Raw genomic sequence first — 21,955 nt, 5'->3', positions numbered from 1 at the left:
TATTTTCTGAAAGGGAAACCTCCTGTTGCTTTGCCATTCTCCATGAATGGGCGGCATTACTCTGGCTTTAGTGAAAACAGTGAGAATATTGCGGTGCGAGATTACAGCCAGGTGCAGGAGGTCCAGTAGCCACAGGGGTAGGGGGGGAGATTATGACCGAGGGGTCAGGGAAGGTGAGAGTCTGGGGTCTCAACTGACGGGTTCGGAGGGGATCCGAAGATCAAAAGCTGCTTAATTCCCTGGTACAGCAGCTTGTCGTGGTCATGATCCGAAATGATATTTCTAGATATTTATCGATATTTTAATATTTACATTTCGAAAAGTTGATTGAAGCAGGAAGCAGGCAAAAAAATTCAATAAAGAGAACAGCAAGTATTCTGAGAGCATGACTGCAGCAACGAGTTGGGAATGAGAAGCAAAATGTCTTGAAATAGGTGAGCAAGACATATCAATAAAATCGAATATTCAGGCTAATGAAGAGCCAGTCTTCTGTCTTGAACGCTTACTGTATTGACAGCTCTAATTATTCACAACAGTTGCCCTTTAAAAGTATTCAGACAGTAAAGTCTCAATTAATTATCACTAGGAACTCTATTATGCAAACAACATGATGGATTAGTACAACTTAGTGTTTTGTTTTTTATAGTCAGACCAGTTCTAACTTAGTTCAAACTCTTAGGGCAATTAAACAAATTGATACTGTCAAACCTTTTTATTTTGAAGGAGCAAAAGTATTGGGAAAGAAATCATCAATTTCAGTGGTGCTTCATCATGCAGCATGACACAGACCCAAAAACAAAAGCAAGAGAGTTGATCATCCGGAGAAAAAAATATAAATGACCAAGTTATTATTCATGTTTAAATCCAATTGAGCTTTCAACCCTGAATTGGATAAAGCAGTTAAAAAGTGGAGGGAGTATATGTTTCTTTCAGATGTTTAGTGTTTTCTGGGGCTGGACAAGGGGAAAAGAATATATACTGTATATAAATTGATTATATTCAGTTGTTTTTTCTGAAGCATTCTTCCCAGCCAATCATTCTAACTTAAAATGCATTCCAAAATTGAACTGGAGATTCAAATATAAGTTTTTCTGGATTGATGAAATAAAAAAAAAACAGAGCACTTTTTAAAAAATGCATTAAAATTATAATAAAAAATGAATGAAAAAATACCATAATTTCATTTTTCAGTCTCATGAAATGGAAATCAATTTGACACAGTTGTTCGTAATCATCATCATTCTGGAAGTTAACTATAAGGGCTGCCTAGGCAGCCAAATTATATAAAAGACCACCTAAACAGCCAGAGAACCAAGGAAGTGGACCCTGTGGGCAGCTCCTGACACCCTTGAACATCGTCCCGGCCAATTAAAATCACGGATCGTGGAAATACCTTTAGACTGTAGAGATTTAACTCTACTCTCATCTGAATAAGTAAAGGGCAGACCTGCAAGCTCTCCTGTATTTTTACTACAAGAGGCAGTAGCAGTGCACTGTGCTGTTCATCCAGCAAAATATCATAATATTCATAGAACAACAATGTGAGCTTTAGTTCACAACACTATGATTATGTTCAGAGACAATGAGTTCAATATTCACTGTACCAGGACTACAATACCTGGAATAGGCAGTCTCAGCCAGGGAACTTGGTAGGTGAGGTTTATTGGTCTTGACAGCTGGCTGAGTTCCTTTGGGTGTTTCAGAGGATAGACACCTGTGATTTCCAGAGGGACACAGATGATCCAAACACACAGAAGAGGAAGTAGCACCTACAAAGGCAGGAGAAACACTGGAAGTGAATCACTGTGCAATGACTCTCCAGAGGCCTGCATCCTACAGTCACTACTCAGAGATAAATCTTAAGATCACTTTATTGGCCATATACAATTTCTTGTGTTAGGAATTTGTCTTTTTTCGCATCCCCCAACTTGCTCTCCATGAGAAGCACAGACATGGAGAGAAGCTTGGGGTCAGAGTGCAGGGTCAGCCAGGAAATCATTTATGATTAGTGAACCTTGGCACCTTGTAAATGAATTGAAAACTAAAATGCGGTCTTTTCTGGGATTCTGCACCAAGCAAAGGTTGAAAGGCTATAATCTGTAACAGCATACATGATAAAGGAAAGGAGGACACGTGTGGCTTCAGCTATTTTGGTCATCTGAAACCTTTCTATAGCAAAGACTGTACCTGTCTGCACAAGTGCATCTGTGCAGACATGATGGATTACATCAAACATTTGTTTAAAACTTCATATTTTAGAATTCCCACCAGAATGTACAGCGTATACTGTATTACACGTATAGCAGGTATAACTTCTGGTATGTATACAGATAATCTGGCACAAGATAAAAAAAGGCGATCATTTAGCTACTGTCAAGTTTGCTTGATGGGCCAATGGCCTCCTCTATTTTACAGCTACAGTATTTTTAATTTCAGATGTACATACGTGAACTGCAAGAAACTGCAAGAAAGTTATTTTAAATGTAATTAAAAATAATTCTTGTGATTACAGAATATATCTAGATATATTCGTGAATCTGACTGAAATGGGATTCCAGATCCTTATTTCCTTGATAGTAATTAACAGAAAGGAGACTATTACAGATGTACTTGGCCTAGTCCTACTATTACTAGGAATTTTGGGTAAGATCCATTCTCTGAACTTTGCTCCCTAAGAAATGCATATTTTTTACTAAAAAACAACAATTAAATTCTACACATTTGAAATGAAAATGACAGTGTTCCTTTAATTGTATTGCCATTTGTTTGCTGTTTGAAGTTTGATTACAATATAATATTCTAGCCCACTACAGTAGCTGGGACTGACACCAGAATGTGACTTCTCAGAATTCATACATTATATTAAAATGTGAGTTTGCTTCAATGTGCAATACAATAAAATAATTTGTATCTCAGGCAAGGAAAAGGCCAAAATGCTGTCTCATGTCCCTTTCTTAACCATTTTTTGTTGCCGCCAATGTTGTAGAGAAACAAAATCACAATTGCACAGTAGACTGGATTTCTGGGTCATTCATTACTGTATTTGATTTTTTAATGCAGATTTACTATGCTCTTCTATAAGGTGATCTGATGTATTTTAAGATGGTTCTCAGCATGAAAAGCTGGTCATTAAGATGTTCTCAATCCCTGCTTTGCTGTTTATCAAAACTTTTTCCAATGGAAACATAGGCCAACCTCGTACAAAAGACATATAGAATCTATAGCATGTCTTACTGAGAGCATCCTACAGGCTGGGTAGTAAGAAGGCTTGGGAGAGTCTTCTGGTACGCACGTTCCCCAGGCTGGGAAAAAGCAGTCATGCAGGTGTTGAGACAAGATGACAATGAGGAGTACTATGCTGCAGAAAGAATTAAAAAAAAAACATTACACCAACTTCTCTGAGCTTATCTGAGCTGTAGAATTGCCAGGATTCTAGTGAAATAGCACAACTCACAAATGTCCATAAGATCGCTAACAATATAAGGATTAATCTTATTTTCTTTCATAATGCACTAGAGGTTTTAATCCATTTTTATCCTTCATCATATAATGGCTATTTCTGTCTTCTTTTTTACTGGTAGTCCGATGACCAGGTTTCAGTAGAATAAACCAAACAAACTGGTTCATTTTGTTTCTCCTTTCCTCGCCGAAAGGAACTCCCATTGGAAAAAAAAGAGACACTTTAGTTCTACCTACTGTATAATAAGCAGTTTTTTTTCCGAAGCCAACTGCAAAAAGACAACTTTTCAGGAGAACTTCCACGACGAGCACATTCATAACTCACAGTGTGGCAATACCCCAGTGTGATGAGCAGAGCAGGGCAGCTTCTTTGTAGATGGAAAACCCAATGATACAGAGCATGGGTGCAATCACCAACGGGCCACAGTGCCACAGGATTAGACCACTCAGCCCCGAGATTCCCAGGAGCACCTGAACTAGTCCTGCCACTACAACAGCTCCTTGGAGCTGCAGAGGAAAGAGACAGATTGAGTTGTTATTGAGTGTTATACAGATTGGTCCTCTTTCTGCGCTGTAATTTTATAGCGAGCGTTATCATTTTAATCTGGGGAGCTGCATTTATTATCTTTACTTTTCAAAAGGAGTTGCTTATTAAAGGAGTTTACGGCAAATACAGTAGATTGCCAATAATAAATCAAGATTTTTTCTTGGGTTTAAACACTTATCTGTGATTTAGATTCATCAAGACTTTACTAGAGAAGCACTTGTGACGTGGCCTTCTCCAGTAAACCTCTATAAAACGTCTGCAAGTGCTTGCCAAGCTTGTGCCTGTTCACGGTTCTCTATCAGGCTTCAACCCAGCTCGTCCATTACATGTTCAATGGTATGTGAGTCTGTTGCAAAAATGTGACATTCTCATGTCGCAAGAAAGCTGTTGTTATGTGAGCATCGTGAGGGTGTGGGCTACCCTGTTTTGTACTGTCACATCAGTCCATGGTAAGGGAAGCACTAACCCAGGACTGGATCCATATCGCCCCACATGATTATACACTCCTTTGCAGAACATTTCATTTGACTTCCCTGGTCAGGTGTCATGATTGTGGACTGTCATTCGTGTACTGCATTTGGCCTCATGTCTGCCCAGGTCTTACCAGGTTACAAATTGCTGACTGCAAGCACCAGAGATAGAATACAACACTTACTAAGTGAAACTACATCATGTATTCCTACATACTATAACTAAGGTGTGATTATATTGATAAGTGTGCATAATGGCTCCTTTCTGTGTTTTTCTTGATTTTTAACTGGTAGAAGTTACAGTTAGGTTTCAACTCATCCAATACTCCTACTGTAATTAACTCTCTCACTAATAATGTGTATAAAGATATGTACAGTTATGTTCTTATCATCAATGATAAGTTTGGTTTCGTTTGATGCTCAGTTTAAAATTCTATGTTTGGTTTCTTCTGATGCTCAGTTTAAAAAAACAGTTTAATATGTGGTCCTGTACATAATGTATACTGTATAGGTTCAACCCATCAGACTACTTTAGATTTAGTAGCATAACAATGACACAGTTTGACAAGTAAAACTAAAAGGAAGTTCAAATTGGGATAGCCAGGGATTTAAGCTCACTTGCTGGGTCCTTTAAGAAACATCTAGACAAAACTTTAGATTAATTTAACTTAATTTAGATGAATTTTATTAATTTAGCCATTGATCCATGAAACATGTTCTCAATCTTCCTCTTGTCTGTGATTGTTTTATGCCTGTAACATGTATGCCTGACATGCTCCTGAACTGTGGTACGTCATACAGTTTTGCTGGCTTTCATCCTATATTAACATCTTTCCCTTTTCTGAAATAGAAGCTAAGTGTATTTACAATTGGTAATTACTTATAGTTGGGCCAGAGGGAATTGAAGCTTATGGAGGGTTTCATATATAGTGCATACTGTACTGTATATACTGCATTTTTCAGTGGACATACAGTATCTTGCATCATGTAATCCATAAAGAAACGCATATCCATTTATTAGTTATCGGTGAAGGCATTACCTCTCTGATTGGCTTATTCCAGGTAATGGTGTCTTCTTTAGTTCCACACCATGGACCACTGCATGAGACCTCACTTCCTGAAATAAAGCACTCTGAATTAATGTTTTACCAGGCAAAGTCAACATGACCCAGAGCTGACTATACTGTCAGTAGTTCCATTCCAAGAAAACAATGCCGTTTTCTGTGCCTAAAGAAAGCACTGTTTAAGCGGTTACTTGATGACAAACGCGTTCCAGAATATGGAAAAGATGTCATTCGTTTCTTTCTTGGAATGAAAATGAGCTCTTCTAGCCTTTTCTAGCTTTTCTAGTTTTGTCAAGCTTGACTTTGATTGATTGCTTTGTCACCTTGCTGGAGAATCAAAAGAACTCACATGCTTCACATTTTACCTAATGCTCAGGTTTTGTGCTGACCCCAGCTAGTTTATAACAGTATAATGCTGAGATAGATCATTTTGATTTTGAATTGCCTGAACAGTTGTCTGAACTCTTGCTTACAAAGTTAAGACTTTCAGGGGCTTATGTACAATATTCGCGGTAAATCAATGAATTAACATTTCTTTTATAAGGATTATATTTCTAGTATATTTCAAGGAACTAAGACACCTTTGATCCTGGCCACATCTGCATCATTGGAAGTTTTTAAAAAATTGAATACCCTACAAAGGGTTAGATAATGCAACATTACAATTTCACTGGATCTCTTTAATAAAAGCTAAAGGCTAAATGCTTGCTTTCTTTTTAATATATAATATACAGTACTACTGCATTTCCCATGTGCTTAGTAAACCTGGTGTGACACTGCCTAAGAGATATGGCCATATCACGCTGCAACTCACAACTGGCAACCTACTGAAGCTCAGCAGGTGTGAGCCTGGTCAGTACCTGGATGGGAGACCTCCTGGGAAAAACTAAGGCTGCTGCTGGAAGAGGTGTTAGTGGGGCCAGCAGGGGGCGCTCACCTTGTGGTCCATGTGGGTCCTAAAACCCCAGTATAGTGATGGGGACACTATACTGTAAACAGGTGCCGTCCTTCGGATGAGATGTAAAACCGAGGTCCTGACTCTCTGTGGTCATTAAAAATCCCAGGGTGTTTCTTGTAAAGAGTAGGGGTGTAACCCCGGCGTCCTGGCCAAATTTCCCATTGGACCTTACCAATCATGGCCTCCTAATAATCTCCATCTCTGAACTGGCTTCATTACTCTGCTCTCCTCCACACTGATAGCTGGTGTGTGGTGAGCGTTCTGGTGCACTATGGCTGTCGTCAGATCATCCAGGTGGATGCTGTACATTGGTGGTGGTGGAGGGGAGTCCCCATTACCTGTAAAGCGCTTTGAGTGGAGTGTCCAGAGAAACGCTATATAAGTGTAAGCAATTATTATTATTAATTAAGAGCTGTTGATCTGCTGCTATCTGACAGCTGAGCTCCTCAGTATTTAGTGGCCTGTGACTTCTCACCAGGTAAAGCTGTATACCTGAGCTCTGCAAGAGAGCCCAAACTGCTGAAAGAAGCTCGAGGGAAAGGTAGAAATGGAGGACTGAGTGAGTTTCTTTTTGGGAGACAAACAAGCCGAGAAAAAGCCTTCTTTTTTCACTTTGAGAAAGAAAAATAAAAAGGCTCTGCCTCACCATTCCTACACAGCCCAGATGTGCTGTCTTTATTTTTGATCATCTCATTGATCAAGCGCATTAGGAATTGTGCTCTAACACGGGGTAGGTTTTAACAATCTGTTTCAGAGTGGTTAGAAGTCTATGTAAAGATATCTGCCTCCTCACTGAGAGATCTGCCTGTTGTGGTTTTGTTCAGATTACAGGGAAAATCAGTACTGACTAAGCTGTCAACTATATGGAAACGTGAATACACAAATTGATAAAATTATGATAAACACGTATATGGCCAGTTGAAACACATGACTGTAAAGCATAAACATTAAGAAATGCAGAGTAAAGAATAGATACACTGGAATCTATTCAAAAACTTCAAAAGCATGGAACAGCCCTTTGAGTACTGTGATGTCAATCATTAAGAAGCAGAATATGGATCATTACATCCAGACACTTCCTAGATCCTTCCTGACTGAACAGATAGAAAAGGGGGGGCTTCTCAGTGATGGAACTGTGAGGCCAATGGTGACTTTGAAAGAGCTACAGAGTTCAAAGGCTGATGTCACCCCCAGTACACCTAGAGGGCGCTCTACTTCTCTCCTGTTCCTAGTTCCCTGCGATTATTCTTGTCTTTCTGGTGTGTCTTGTTGTGTAGCCTATTTACTTCCTGCTTCTGCTCTGCTCCTCACTCAGCATTGAGGTTCAGATGTCCTGAATCTAGTCTAGCACCAGGTCACTCCTGTCCACGGCCTGAGGGCATAGGTTTCTATACGGCATTTCCTGAACAGCTGAGCCTGGGCTAACCCCCGTCTCGCCACTACGCACAGGGTCTATTTTCGCTCTCCTGCCATTCCACCGTTCTTTCTTTCCGACATCTGTGACAGCTGAGCTGGCAAAAAAACATGCACGACACAATACCCCAGTCACTCCACAATGTTGGCCTGAATGGAAGAGTGGAAATCCTGTCCAAATCCCATATAAACTTTGCAACAAGGTATACTGATGGAAAAAAAAAACGCCACATTTTCTGGAATGAGAATAATAAAGTTATAGCTTATGTACTTTCAAAAAAGTTGTCGAATTGTTTTAAGCCCTCTGACCGGCAATACAGCTTGTGCAGTGAGGAACTGTCAATCACATGAGAGCTCGTTAGGTGTACTTTTACCCAACAAGGTCCGGGTGGAACAATGCCTGATCAGGTCACCTTTAAAAAGGCCTTCATTCAAAGCTTAGGCCACTGCAAGGAAAAGGCCACACTTCCAGGCCAGTTTTCTGTGGATTCCATAACACCTCGAATGTCACCAGAAGCAAGGGAGAGGGCCATTGGCATGCTGCAGGCAGGCATGTCATGTGCCAGCGTTGCCAGACACTATGGAGTAAGCCGCCCCTCTGTGTCCTGACTGCAGAGAAGGTTTCAGCAGACCGGCAGGACAGATGTCCAAGATCCGGTCGCCCTCGAGTGACCACACCAGAGCAGGACCGACACATCAGACTGGTCCATCTGAGAGATCGTTTCAGATCTGCCACCCATACTGCTGCTGAAACTGCCTGCAGACACAATGCCCGCATCAGTGACAGGACAGTGAGGCTCCATGCTGCTGGCCTTAGAGCAAGGTGACCTGTCAGAGGCCCTCTGCTCACACCTCCTAGACGTCACATCTGACTGGCCTGGGCCAGACAGAGGCTGCGATGGACTCGTCAGTAGTGGCATCAGGTCACTCTGGATGAGTCACTCTTCAGCCTGTTCCACGCAGATGGGAACATCAGTATATATGCAGTAAGTGATACTGTAAACATGTGGCAAAACGTTCTGTGGTTGGTCTAAATGAGAACCATTGCAATTGATGCAAAGACAACATACTGCATCACACAGTTAACACCATTTCTACTGTCAAGCAAGGTGGTGGAAAGATTATGTTTTAGTTCTGCTTCCCATCAGAGGGGGCTTGTCAAGATTGATGGGAACATACTGTATACGAAGCAAAGAAAAAATCTGCTTCAGACTTTAGACTAGGACAAAAAATCACCAAGAGAATGACCTAAAGCACAAGGCCAAAGTTACACTAGAGTGGTTTAAGAATAGGAAAGTGTACTTGACTGGCCTGGTCAAAGTCCGGACTTGAATCCCACGAAGAATCTGAGGAAAAACTTGAAAACTGCTGTACATAAGCGACTCCTAAGCAACATGAGAGAGATTAAGAAAATCTTAAAGAATAACGGGTTATAAGGTTATAAATAATTGTGCCAACTAGTGTGTCCAAAGTTGGTAGGAACTTACCCTAAAAGAAGTGTGACTGTAATTGCTACTAGCAACCAAACAAACAAGGAAAGACAAATAGGCTCCTCACACTGTAAACTATGTCCTTGTGATAGTGCCAGTTAGAAAAGGAGTGTTCTATCCTCCATAAACTGCAGTAACACTCTTCTAAGTTTTTCCTACTGGAGATGAAACTTACCATTTCCATGATGATGTCCTTCTTCCTGGGACGTGAGAATAATAGCAGGTATAAGGAATTCCATAGACGGAGCCTGAATTAGAGGCAACCTGAGTGGAAATAAAATTATGCGATGTAAATATTTTTTGCTTATGTAGTTTTAATGGCATTTAACATGTTGGCGCTCAATACAGTATATACTCTGTGAAGAAATATCAGTATTATGGCTAATACAGTATTGGAGTGATTGCATAATGCATTATGCTTGGATACAAAACAAATAAGTAACTCGATCAACTCTATCACAATTGTAAAAGTTGTAAGTTGGACATTCTGTGAAAGCACTGTAATACTGTTGCATTTTTTCCTGGTTTTCCATCGACATACTGTAGATGTTCGAAAACATTTTCTTCATGAAAGTGCACATACTGTAGTCATGGTATTTTAAAATGAATACACATTTTGCATTTACAGTTCATGTTGCAAGACAGACTTCCATGAATCATCAGCAATTGTTTCTCCATCTGGAAATCAGGATTAAAATGGACATATTTTTGTACAGCTGTATTAACTTGTCAGAAATAATTACGGACACATGAACACATCTGAATCTTTTTGATGCATTTGTATAATATCCACCAGTTAAGTGTTGATTGCTTCATATTATTGTTATTTGGTAAGATGTAGCACTATTTCAGACTGTTTAAGGTACCAGATAAATAATAGAAGAAATTCAAATTATCTATAACGCTATTGTGATTAGTATCATTAGCACCTGCCCACAGTTTATTTTTAATCATTAAAAATGTGAACAGGCTATTATTTAATAAATTGAATTAAAGATAACCCCTTGGACATTTTGTCTGAACCTTTTTTGATTTTTATATGTCTTTCTCTTAAAAAGACGTGAAGTGTGTATTCCAAAGAAATATCATTACATTAGAAACATGTTCTAATGAAACATCATTTCATTAGAACAAAACCAGCTAAAAAGCACAGACGCATTTTAATGTCTTTCTTCAAAAGTCAATTTCTCAGGTTGCGGGACACTTATGATGTAAATTTATTTTTCTTGTTCTTCTTTAAAATGTCTACTACCACGAAAAAAAGTTTGAAAGTGATTAAAGAAATGTAAAATAAAATAATAAAAAAATGAAAAGAACACATTTTTACTATAGTATTGCAATACTGCTAGCCCTAGAGAGGCTTTTTATAATGTTTACATTTTTTTAAAAGTGTTTAAAAACACTTTTTAAATTATTTTGCACTTTCTGCACTTTTATTATACAGAAATACCTGGTTTACAGAGTACTCATAAACAGGTTTAGTAAAATAAAAAAAAACTACACCTGCATGCTATAGAGAGGAAGGTTTAAGCCTCTGAATGGTCAGAATTCGCTAAATGACCGCTATTTTAACCTATCAAATGAGCTTTTGTTCTAGAGCCGGTTGATTTGAACGTACTGTATAGGCAGCTTCAGCAGCAATCTTTGTTGCAGAATGTTTTGTTTTCACAAACTCCTGAATTGTCATAGTAAAATCGTAAAATGAACGCACTTCCTCAAGGTAAGGTAAAATGTTCTTTATGTATTTTAGCGAATTTTTGCTTTTGTTGGAGAAACGATAAATTATCCTGTATTTCCTGCTTCTCTCAAATACAATGCGAGATGAACCTATGAACACAATGTTCATTTGCTTTATACTGATGTGCAGTATAACATAGTTCTGAAAGGCGCAGTTGTCTTGTGTTTTGTGATGTATTGTATGTGATGTGTTTTGTTTTTGCTGGTAAATATATATCTAATTCAACCGTGGTGCAGCTGCAGTGAAAACAAACTTAACAGTCGTGTTTGGAGACCATATTTTGAGAAATGACTTAAAATATTGTTTTTAGTAACAAAAAGTGTAGCACACGCTACAAAAACACACACGCTTAGGTACAGTAGATACGTCTAGCTCGGGGTGGATGGAGAAAGCAGAGTGAACAAGAAAAACAAGCTATTTTCGCGTTAGCTGGACAGAGCGCTCCTGGAATATAAGATGCATTTGATTTCCAAATTCACACTGAACCATCACCTTGCGGACTTCATTTTCTAAAGACTCAATGACACCACCTTCAGCGGGTGGTGAAAACTGCCCAGTCCATCACTGGGGTTGCCTTCCCATCTATCCAGGTGGACATTTATGACAGACGGTGCTTGAGGAAAGCTCTAAGCATCATCAAAGACCCCACACACCCCAGCTACAGACTTTATGATCTGCTACCATCTGGAAAATGGTACCGGAGCATTCGGGCCCGGACTACCAGACTCAGAGACAGTTTTTACCCCCGCACTATCAAACTGTTAAACTCCCAGCCTCTCTCACTCTCACCTATGATCTGAACCTCACAGTGCCTTCTTTCTTACCAAAAACCCAAACACACATTGAAAATCTACCTCTACCATACATGTCAAAAGCTCACTCCCCATAATTTCTATCCCTTTATTTTATTCTGTTGATGCATATTTTTGCACATAACCTGTTACCTTTTTTGCACATCGCCTGTTGTTGTTTTTTGCACACTGCCTGTTGTCTCTGTCTTTCTTTTGTTACACAATTGTATTGTTGTTGTTGTTGTTGTTGTTTTTTCTCTTTGTACTACTTATGTCCGAGAGCTAGCTAAATAGCATTTCGTTATACCATATACCATGTATATGAGTGTAATGACAATAAACTTGAACAACCAAGGCGCCAATACAAGTGGCCCTTTCATTACGTTCTTCCTCATTCAAAATCATATGTAAAACTTCCAATCCTGTTTGAGCTGCACACCGTGGTCTGTCTGTATTCGGGTTACCTCTCTACTGAAATTCAGTTTGGTTTTTCAGACCCCATTTACAAGCCAGTTGGTGGTCAAGGTACTGGTTTACAGTAGGTCCTGTGTGGAAAAGGGAGCCCAGGTCACCTGGACAGCAGTATACACGCACTATCATTGCACAGATATCAAAAGATATCTATCTTGCCTTAGAGGTTGCCAGTTGGCTTTTGTGAGTTGCTAGTGGACAAAATGGTGTTGTGAAGAAAATCAGAGTAATAAAAAAACCTATGAAAGTGGTATATAAAGCCTTACTACAGCATAAACTATGAGCCACCTAGTTTTGGTACTGTATGTGTATATGGTTTTTCTCCCACTGTTTTGCGGACAATACTCAGATCTGTGTGCCTATATCACCAAATTCTCAAACTGTTCATTCAACACTAATCAAATGCCTTGAAGACATATAGTGGTGGATGGCTCAAAAGTACAGTATCTCCAACTGAACGAGAATAAAACCAAGATGTCTTTAAACCGGCTCATTGTGCTGGGCAACTGGATGCAATTTCTGGGGTGCCATCTTCATGGATTTTGTATGTTCTCCCCATATCTGGTGGGATTCCTAATTGGCTTCAGGGAAAATTGGCCCTGGGTGTGAGTGGGTGTCTGTTTGTGAGTGCCTTGCAACGGACTGGTGTCCCGAGCAGGGTGTGTATCCTGCCTTCACCTGCTGCATGCTGAGATGGGCTCTGACATCCCCGAAACCCATCCATTCAATTTCTCACTGCTTCTTGCAATTCAGGGTTGTGGGTGAGTCTAAGCCTACCAGGATTAGCGATTAGGAATGGATTGACGTATGATTTTAATTGCTTCTCTCCATCAAGTCTCAAAATGAGACTGTCTAAAACTCACTTGTGGTGATACAGAAGTTGTCCCTTAAATTGCGTTAAAACACTTAGGGGGTTATGTTAAACGTTCCCTATCCTTCTAATGGCACGTAAGCAAAGTCTGCAGCACATCCTTCTTCCATTCAATTAAAATTTCTCATTTAAGACCAATTCTTTCTCTTATTCACGCCAAGAAATTAGCCAGTGCATTTTAGACTGCGCCTACTGTATGCTTTTCAAACTGCATCATTCAAAAGTGCGAGTAAAGATTTATTCCAGGCTGAAAAGAGAAGAAAGGAAACACAACGTTTCGGCTGTGGAGCCTTCTTTGCTTGTGAGAAGGACAGGGAAGTCGGTGGAGATTATATAGCATAGGAGGACAAAAGCCGGGAGTGTAGAGGAGGCTGGAGCAGGGGGGAGGCAGAGTGGGCACGCAGGTGGTGCGAAGTCGAGAGGTGTGAAGGTCTTTCTGCTATAGGAGTTAAGAAACCCTTCTTTGAGAATGGAGACAGAGAGATCAGTGTGATCATGGCCATCAGAGGTGAAATGAGAAACTCTGGGCTTGGAGAGATCTTTGATCCTTACAGCCCTGACATGTTCTCTGAAGCGGTCTCCCAGTCTCCTTCCTGTTTCCCCAATGCAGATAGCTGGGCATTTACTACAAGAGATACAGTAAATAAGGTTGCTGGAGGTACAAGATGCCATCTGGGTGATCTGGAACTGTCCTGAGGGGCTTTGAATGAGTGTGGTGTTGGATATGTACAGTATTTGCAGGTGATGCAGGGGAAGGTGCCTGGTGTGGATGATTGCTGAGGGCGGTCAAGGGAGCTGGGAACAAGAAGGTTATACAGATTAGGTGGTCGGTGATATGATGATGGGGCGGTCAGAAAAAAGGGTACCAGTAGAGGGATCATCCTGTAAGATGGGGAAAGTTGTTGTTAATGGTTCTCATCTAAAAGTTTGCTGCTATACTGCTAACCAAGTCTACAAAATGCAGTCTTATTGATCAATCAGGTGCCACAGGGATTTTTCCTGGGTAACTTCAAGAGTTACTATCCCCACATATCCCAGTTTGTTGTGCTGGTTTTAGACTCTTCAACGTACCAAGGACTTCATTTCATACTGTATGTTAGGGGAACTGAGCCTTTTCAGCTGGAGCCCCTTGTCTTTTTGTACACACTTCCTGACCATATTGAAAATGCACCCCCTGCTAATGTTTTTAAATCTTGTCTCAAAACATATGTATTTTCCATGGCTTTCAAGCCTTAATCTAATTTTATTTTCTTTCAATTTCATTTTTATAAATCTTTTTTTCATGTTATTATCCCTTATTTTTAGTCTACTGTACAATTTTTATGTGTGTAAATTACAGGTATGTAGAATTCCTTGAGAGTGCTCTGGATTGAAAGGTGCTATATAAGAACATAATTGATTGATTGTCTGGTTCTTTCTTTGTTGGCTTAGTTGATTGATCGATTGATTGACTGATAGGCCAGCAGCCATATCACCCTGCAACTCACAACTGGCAGCCCCCTGAAGCTAAGCAGGTGTGAGCCTGGTCAGTAACTGGATGAGAGACCTCCTGGGAAATACTAAGGTTGCTGCTGGAAGAGGTGTTAGTGGGGCCAGCAGGGGGCGCTCACCCTGCAGTCCATGTGGGTCCTAATGCCCCAGTATGGTGACAGGGACACTATACTGTAAACAGGCGCTGTCCTTCGGATGAGACGTAAAACCGAGGTCCTGACTCTCTGTGGTCATTAAAAATCCCAGGGTGCTTCTTGAGAAGAGTAAGGGTGTAGCCCTGGCATCCTGGCCAAATTTCCCCCTGGCCTTTACCAATGATGGCCTCCTAATAATCCCCATCTATGAATTGGCTTCATTACTCTGTTCTCCTCCCCACTGATAGCTGGTGTGTGGTGAGTGTACTGGTGCACTATGGCTGCTGTCGCATCATCCAGGTGGGGCTGCACATTGGTGGTGGTGGAGGGGAGTCCCCATTACCTGTAAAGTGCTTTGAGTGGAGTGTCCAGAAAAGCGCTATATAAGTGTAAGCAATTATTATTATTATTGATTAGTTGGTTCAATGATTGATTGACTGGCTGTCCCTGAAAAAGCTGGATTTCACTACATGTCGAAATGACATTGAAATTTGCTAGGGTTGCTGAGTGTTCATATTCACTGGAAAGTGATTGTAAGTAATTCATGTTTATAAATGCTAGACTGTTCAGTCTACCTGGTGCCCAGTGTGGTCTGAAGGAGAGTCGAGATGCCAGAGCTGAACAGGCTTGTTGCCATTAGGTGGTAGATAGATTGGATCCGGGCTCTTTTCTCCTCCAAGAGGTGCTGCTGGAGTAGGCTGTGGACAAGGACCAGCAAGGAAGACTGGATCAATACATGCTGCAGAAAGAGAAACAAGATCTGGCTTAGAAGAGGCAGGTGTAGGCCGTTATGAACTCGAAATTACAACTATAACAGAATCACAGCCTTCAATATACTTACAAGAAATAGAAGTACAGCACCAAGAATGGTAATTTTTTATTTTGTGCTTTGTCAGTAAAAATATGTATGTGTCAAGTAGTGCAGCAATCAATATTTTGTTCAACGACCAATGAATTCTATGGTACATAGACACTCTAGTAAATCTCAATACCAAGTGAATTCCAAAGTCTTTCTCCATTACAGAGTTTAATATCAGTAATACAGACTTGAACCAATTATTTGTAAAGCCTCATAGAGCATCAACAGTATCAAACATACTTACAAATGTGGTAGGGATTAAGAAATGTCTACATATTAAATATATCCTCTGTATAAAGCACTATACATTGTTGAGTATTATTAAAAGTAATTAAATTGATCGAGCTAGAGATTTGAAAGACAATCCAGACAGTTAAAATGAATATGGGCATCCGCAACAAGATACAGCAAATTAGGAAGAACACATTTTGTCCATTAACATTATAGCTGGCAAGCTAATATTTACAACTTTTACCTATACTTATAAAAGATCACCCAGGCTCATATACTGTGGAACCAACTATCAATACTCAATCAATAATGTGTCTGTGTGTCTCATGGAGAGCAAGTTGGAGTATGCAAAAAGACAAATTCCTAATTCAAGAAATTGTATATGGCTAATAAAGTCTCTCTCTCTTTCCCAGCGTTAATCCCGCATCAGCAGGGTCCGCTTGTCGGCACACCAGTCTCCATTTGGTGGTTTGAACCAAATCTTTGAGCTGACGTTGCCATTAACTGCAACCGAGAGATACTCCAACTGGCACGTCGCTCCGCCTACCATCAAAGGGGGGGGGGGGGAGAACAAAGTAATGTAGCCAATTCATAGAGGGGGATTATTAGGAGGCATGGGAAATTTGGCCAGGACGCCGGGGTTACACCCCTACTCTTTTCGAGAAACACCCTGGGATTTTTAATGACCACAGAGAGTCAGGACCTCGGTTTTACGTCTCATCCGAAGGGCGGCACTTATTTACAGTATAGTGTCCCCGTCACTATACTGGGGCATTAGGACCCACCTGGACCACAGGGTGAGCACCCCCTGCCGGCCTCACTAACACCTCTTCCAGCAGCAACCTTAGTTTTTCCCAGGAGGTCTCCCATCCAGGTACTGGCCAGGCTCACACCTGCTGAGCTTCAGTGGGCTGCCAGTTGTGAGTTGCAGGGTGATATGGCTGCTGGCTTATATGGCTAATGAAGTGATCTTATCTAATACTTCTTCTCAATTAAATGGAAATTCTTCGCAATATACTGTATGCGGAGCCGTGGTAGCTCAGACGGGAAGGGTGTCTAGCTCCTGACTGGAAGGTCCTGGGTTCAATCCCAGGTAGGGGCAAGCGATGTAGTTTGCTCTAATTCCTTCCAGATGGCTCCCAGGTCCACTCAGCCTGCTTTCCAAATGAGTACCGGGGGTTAATTCTTCTGGGGGTAATAGGCCGGCTGGAGAGTGATGCTGACCACATCGCCTCCACCCCCAGTATTAGATGGTTGAGAAAAATGGTGGCCCATTCCCCCATGGGCCTTAATGGCCTGAAAAGGGGACCTAACCTCCCTACCTATGTACTGTATGCTCGGAGAACAGTGCAGGTGGAAACATTGTACATACTGTATACATTTTTCAAATGTACTGTATAATGTGAAGAAGGTGGGGAATGCCAAACCCCCTTTAACAATGTGCCGTACAATTATGTTGAACTAATTCGGATATATAAATCTCCAACTGGCATGAAAGCATATTTGCATACATTATAGCCTATGATGATGTCCAAGCAAAGTAGTGGCATGGAATTAACAGATCACTTTAATATGGTATGATTATTCTTTAGCTCATATACATACTGTACTGTACAGGACACTGATGTTCTGATCTGAACATGCCTGTGAAAAGAGCCTTTTCCAATTTCAATTTATCAGATCAAGCAAAAGCATGGGGCGGTGTGGTGGCTCTGTGGCTAAGGATCTGCGCCTGTGGCAGTAAGGTTGCTGGTTCATATCCCATGGTCATCAGAGGAATCCTACTCCGTTGGGCCCCTGAGCAAGGCCCTTAACCCCAACTGCTCCAGGGGCACCGTGTAAATGGCTGACCCTGCGCTCTGAACCCAAGCTTCTCTCTCTGTCTGTGTGCCTGTGTGTCTCATGGAGAGCAAGCTGGGGTATGTGAAAAGACAGATTCCTAATGCAAGAAATTGTATATGGCCAATAAAGTGATCTTATCTTAAAAGAGGTGTCTTGTCAAACAAAAGAGAACTAACTGAACAAAATGACCCATGAAGTCCAGGAAAGATGCTAGAAATGTCAGGAGGTTTCCATCTGGCCATAGGGAACCAGTAGTTATGCTTCTGTAACTTGTAACTGGAAGGTTGTGTTTTCATACCCCTGGTGAGACATTTCTATAGTACCTTTAAGCCTTGACTAGTTCCATTAGCATATCCAGCTGATATAGATGGGTGCAATATAAGAAAATAATATCTAAAATAAAATATCAGTCAAATAAATGAGCGAATTAGCTGACATTTCTTGCACTGCAGAAGAAAGCTAGGTAAATTAATCATCATAATAATTCCTTAAACATGTAGCGCTCTTCTGGAAAACTCCACTCAAAGCACTTTACAGGTAATGGGGACTCCCCTCCACCACCACCAATGTGCAGCCCCCACCTGGATGATGTGACGGCAGCCACAGTGCACCAGTACTCTCACCACACACCAGCTATCAGTGGGGAGGAGAACAGAGTGATGAAGCCAGTTAATAGATGGGGATTATTAGGAGGCCATGATTGGTAAAGGCCAATGGGAATTCTGGCCAACACCCCTACTCTTTTCAGGAAATGCCCTGGGATTTTTAATGACCACAGAGAGTCAGGACCTGGGGTTTTACTCCTCATCCAAAGGACGGCGCCTTTTTACAGTATAAGTCCCCATCACTATACTGGAGTATTAGGACCCACACAGACCACTGACTGACTGCCTACTGGTTCCAACAACACCTCTTCCAACAGCAACCTTAGTTTTTCCCAGGAGGTCTCCCATCCAGGTACTGACCAGGCTCACACTGCTGAGCTTCAGTGGGCTGCCAGCTGTGTTGCCAAATGAAGACAATCTTAAAAACGTACACCTATTGCATCTAAGAATGAAATGTCTTGAAACTTGTTCTGCGGGCACTTAGTCACATTTGATTTGCTCTACCTGCCTGGCTGAAGGCCAGTCACCTGGATGAGGAGGATCAGGAGGCTGAGACCCCCCTTGCAGAATGAGCAATGAACTAAGGGGGGCCTGCAGAGGTGGAGACGGGTTGGAGGAAGGATGAGAAAGATGGTCATAAGGAGAAGAGGCTTCCCTAAGGCAATTATAGTATTTTATTTTAATTTAGGTAATGATATCTGGAGTGATTACATATTAGAGCAGCTGAGATGAGCTTGAACTTGGCTGCTGTTGTTGTGAACCCCATCACTTCGTAAACCAGGAGACACAAGTGCAGATTGCATGGAAGGGCAAGACTCCTGAGACATCTTTTGGAATCTGGCTTCATTCAAGAAGCAACTGGATCGATTAGCTACTAAGAAACAAATGGGCTAGACAGACAGAATGGCTCCTACTCGTTTCTGTTGGTCCTTATGACAATAAAATGAAAAAAAAAACAACGAGGAGATTAAAATATCATCGCCCGCAAAGTTAGGGCTGAAGAATCACCTTCCCCCCCCAAAAAAAAAATGAAAAGATTTTATGTAAGAAAGTCTTTTAATAATGAGCCAATGTCACACCTATACTCCCACAAAGGCAAAGCCAAGATAACAGGATTCACATCGATATTTCACCATAGCTGTCTCGCGTAACAGCATTTCAGATTTCAACTAAAATAAAATCCACACTCCTTTTCATCTATTCATTTTCTAACTGTTTTATCCAAAATGGAGGGGTGGTTGGGGAGCCGGAGCCTATCCTAGTAAGCAAGGGGCTCAAGGCAGGATACATCCATCGCAGGACACACGCAGACACGCACACACTCACACCAGGGCCAGTTAACCTACCGGTATGCTTTGGACTGTGGAAGGAAACCCACACAAACGCAGAGAGAACATACTGTGCAAACCCCACGTGCTGCAGACACTGTAGTTCCCCAGGAAATACATCCAAGGTTCCAAGCAGAAATGTGACCCTGTGCCTCCTTAATAAATTCAATTTGATTGTAAAAAGTTTAAGTGTGAAAATAATTGGGGGTATTTCCCGTTATTCATTACCTTGTCGAAAGATCACTAATTTTCCATTTTCACTCGTGCACGAGTTCAGAATTACATACTGTATATTGCTAGTGAATGATTTCCAAGATGTGACTTAGTCTGTTTTTCTTCCAAGTGACCGGAGGAGCTTATGATGAAATGGAGGTCAACAGGAGTTCCAGAACAAAGCGATACTCCATGCCTGAGGATTATGTTTTAAACATTCTAACGCAAACAGACTACGTCAAAACGGCTATTTATTTTTTTGTGTTAAGTTTGCATTCTGCACACAGCAGTGTTCTTAGTATGTCTGGACTCATTGGTATTGCCCGGAGTGAATCAAAGTTCTAAAAAGGTCTGTAAAATGTCTCTGGTTGTCTCTAGGGCTAGCTGGAGTGTGTGGGGGACGACACTTTCATTTCCTTATCAATAAAAATGACAAGACTAGCAAAACAAATACTCAAAAGGACGAAAATCCACTACATATAATTTATCCACAGATATTGAAAAGTAGTACACAGGACTGTTCCTGTGGCGACTATGTTTTTGTTGTTGTCTTGTGCATTAATTTTCTAAAGAGTAGCTACAGTAAAGCTAATTAAAGCTAAATCCATTCACACATGCCTTAAGGCAAAGATAGCGATCCACCAATCAGAACAAACATTGCATAGTGATATAGATAGATAGTACAGCATAAGAAATGTGAATTATTCGTTAATCCTAAATGCAAGTACAGCACAATTTAATCTAATGGCAGGGCTTGTTTAACAGACATGATCAAGGCTCTGCCTTTCCACTGGTCTTATGCAATAAAAGTAGCTAGACCTGTCTATCTACTGTACAATGGGTCTCCATTATAGTGCAACACCAAAAACAAACATATCTCTTGTGTGGGATGTTGTTAAAATCAAATAATGGCACATGGACCCAGCAGATCAAGTAGAAATCGAGTTTACTTGCGTTTGAGGACAAAAACGGAATACTGTTCTTTATACAGTCATGGGCTGCTCTCTACATGTTTTTTTTTAATCTGGCTCTTAGATGTGCAGAATAGCTTTCTCTCATTTGTAGCCTTTATTGCCTTCATATAACCTCATCTGCTAAGAGGATACAAATCAAAAGCTTCTTCCAGGGAACCGAGTCACATAGCCAAAACAAAGTTCTTTCCAAACCGCAAACATAACAGTCTTTCACACTGATTACCTCATTTGAAAACACCCGAAAAAGAAAGCTGATTGGTGCTATGATTTTTATGGTATGCAAGCTTATCGCATTGTAATTTTATTTACCTGCACAGCCAGGCAGATGTTGAGGAACCAGGGAGGTCTCTGGTCTACCCTGAAGCCAGACGTCCGCGATTCCACCTGTGTCTTCTCTTTGTCTGTCACGAAAACGGGACCGAAACTACAAATAGCCATCTTTCCACTGCTTTCCTCTGGCCCTGCTGGATTCTGACATTTACGCCCCTGACATCGAAGCCTTTTAAAGTTCTAGTCACTGATCGGCAATCTTGAAGAGAGAAAGAGCTACCAGCTTCTGAGGCGTCCTTTTAACCTTTGCCTCTGGGTTGTGTAACCAGGTTTGTTATTAACCCCTTTAATCATTATGTTAATTGAATGCTTTGTTTTTTGCATAACTGTTTTCTGTTTTGATGTAAGGGGAGGGAAACGTAATGCAGTGTTACTATGTCTTATATGTATAAGTGCATGTGGCAATCCTTTGCATAAGGTTTAACTCAAAACTACAAAAAAACTGTTCAGAATGTAAGAAAGAGCAGAGGAGAACATTGAGTCCTGTTTTCTTATCTGTTTGCTTGAAGCTTATTGATCTAGACATATTGATCTTTTTTTTTAATCCAGTGAATCACCCTCAATTAGTCCAAACAGTACAGTAAGGCTGTATACAGAAGTAGGCTTTCTGTCTGAACACATTGGCTCCTCTACAGTATACCAGCAGCCATATCACCCTGCAACTCACCACTGGCAG

At 40.9% G+C, this 21,955-nt stretch overlaps 1 protein-coding gene across 1 annotated transcript in view; it reads right to left on the bottom strand.

Moving 5' to 3' along the window:
• Positions 1-21,496, bottom strand: part of slc23a3 (solute carrier family 23 member 3) — a 31,706-nt gene extending 10,210 nt beyond the window's left edge. Inside the window, exons 1-7 of the mRNA XM_088931102.1 lie at positions 21,259-21,496; positions 15,473-15,636; positions 9,577-9,665; positions 5,517-5,593; positions 3,785-3,966; positions 3,235-3,358; positions 1,619-1,769 (exon numbers count right to left, since the gene is read on the bottom strand). Of these exons, the coding sequence (XP_088787228.1) occupies positions 1,619-1,769; positions 3,235-3,358; positions 3,785-3,966; positions 5,517-5,593; positions 9,577-9,665; positions 15,473-15,636; positions 21,259-21,387 (916 nt within the window). The 5' untranslated portion in view covers positions 21,388-21,496. The remainder of the gene's footprint in view (positions 1-1,618; positions 1,770-3,234; positions 3,359-3,784; positions 3,967-5,516; positions 5,594-9,576; positions 9,666-15,472; positions 15,637-21,258) is intronic.
• Positions 21,497-21,955: the final 459 nt, after the last annotated feature.

This window comes from Atractosteus spatula, chromosome 13 (genome assembly GCF_055471065.1).
Source record: "Atractosteus spatula isolate fAtrSpa1 chromosome 13, fAtrSpa1.hap1, whole genome shotgun sequence".
Taxonomy (NCBI): domain Eukaryota; kingdom Metazoa; phylum Chordata; class Actinopteri; order Semionotiformes; family Lepisosteidae; genus Atractosteus; species Atractosteus spatula.
Note: the sequence above shows the minus strand (reverse complement) of the source record. Positions and strands in the feature narration are given on the sequence as shown.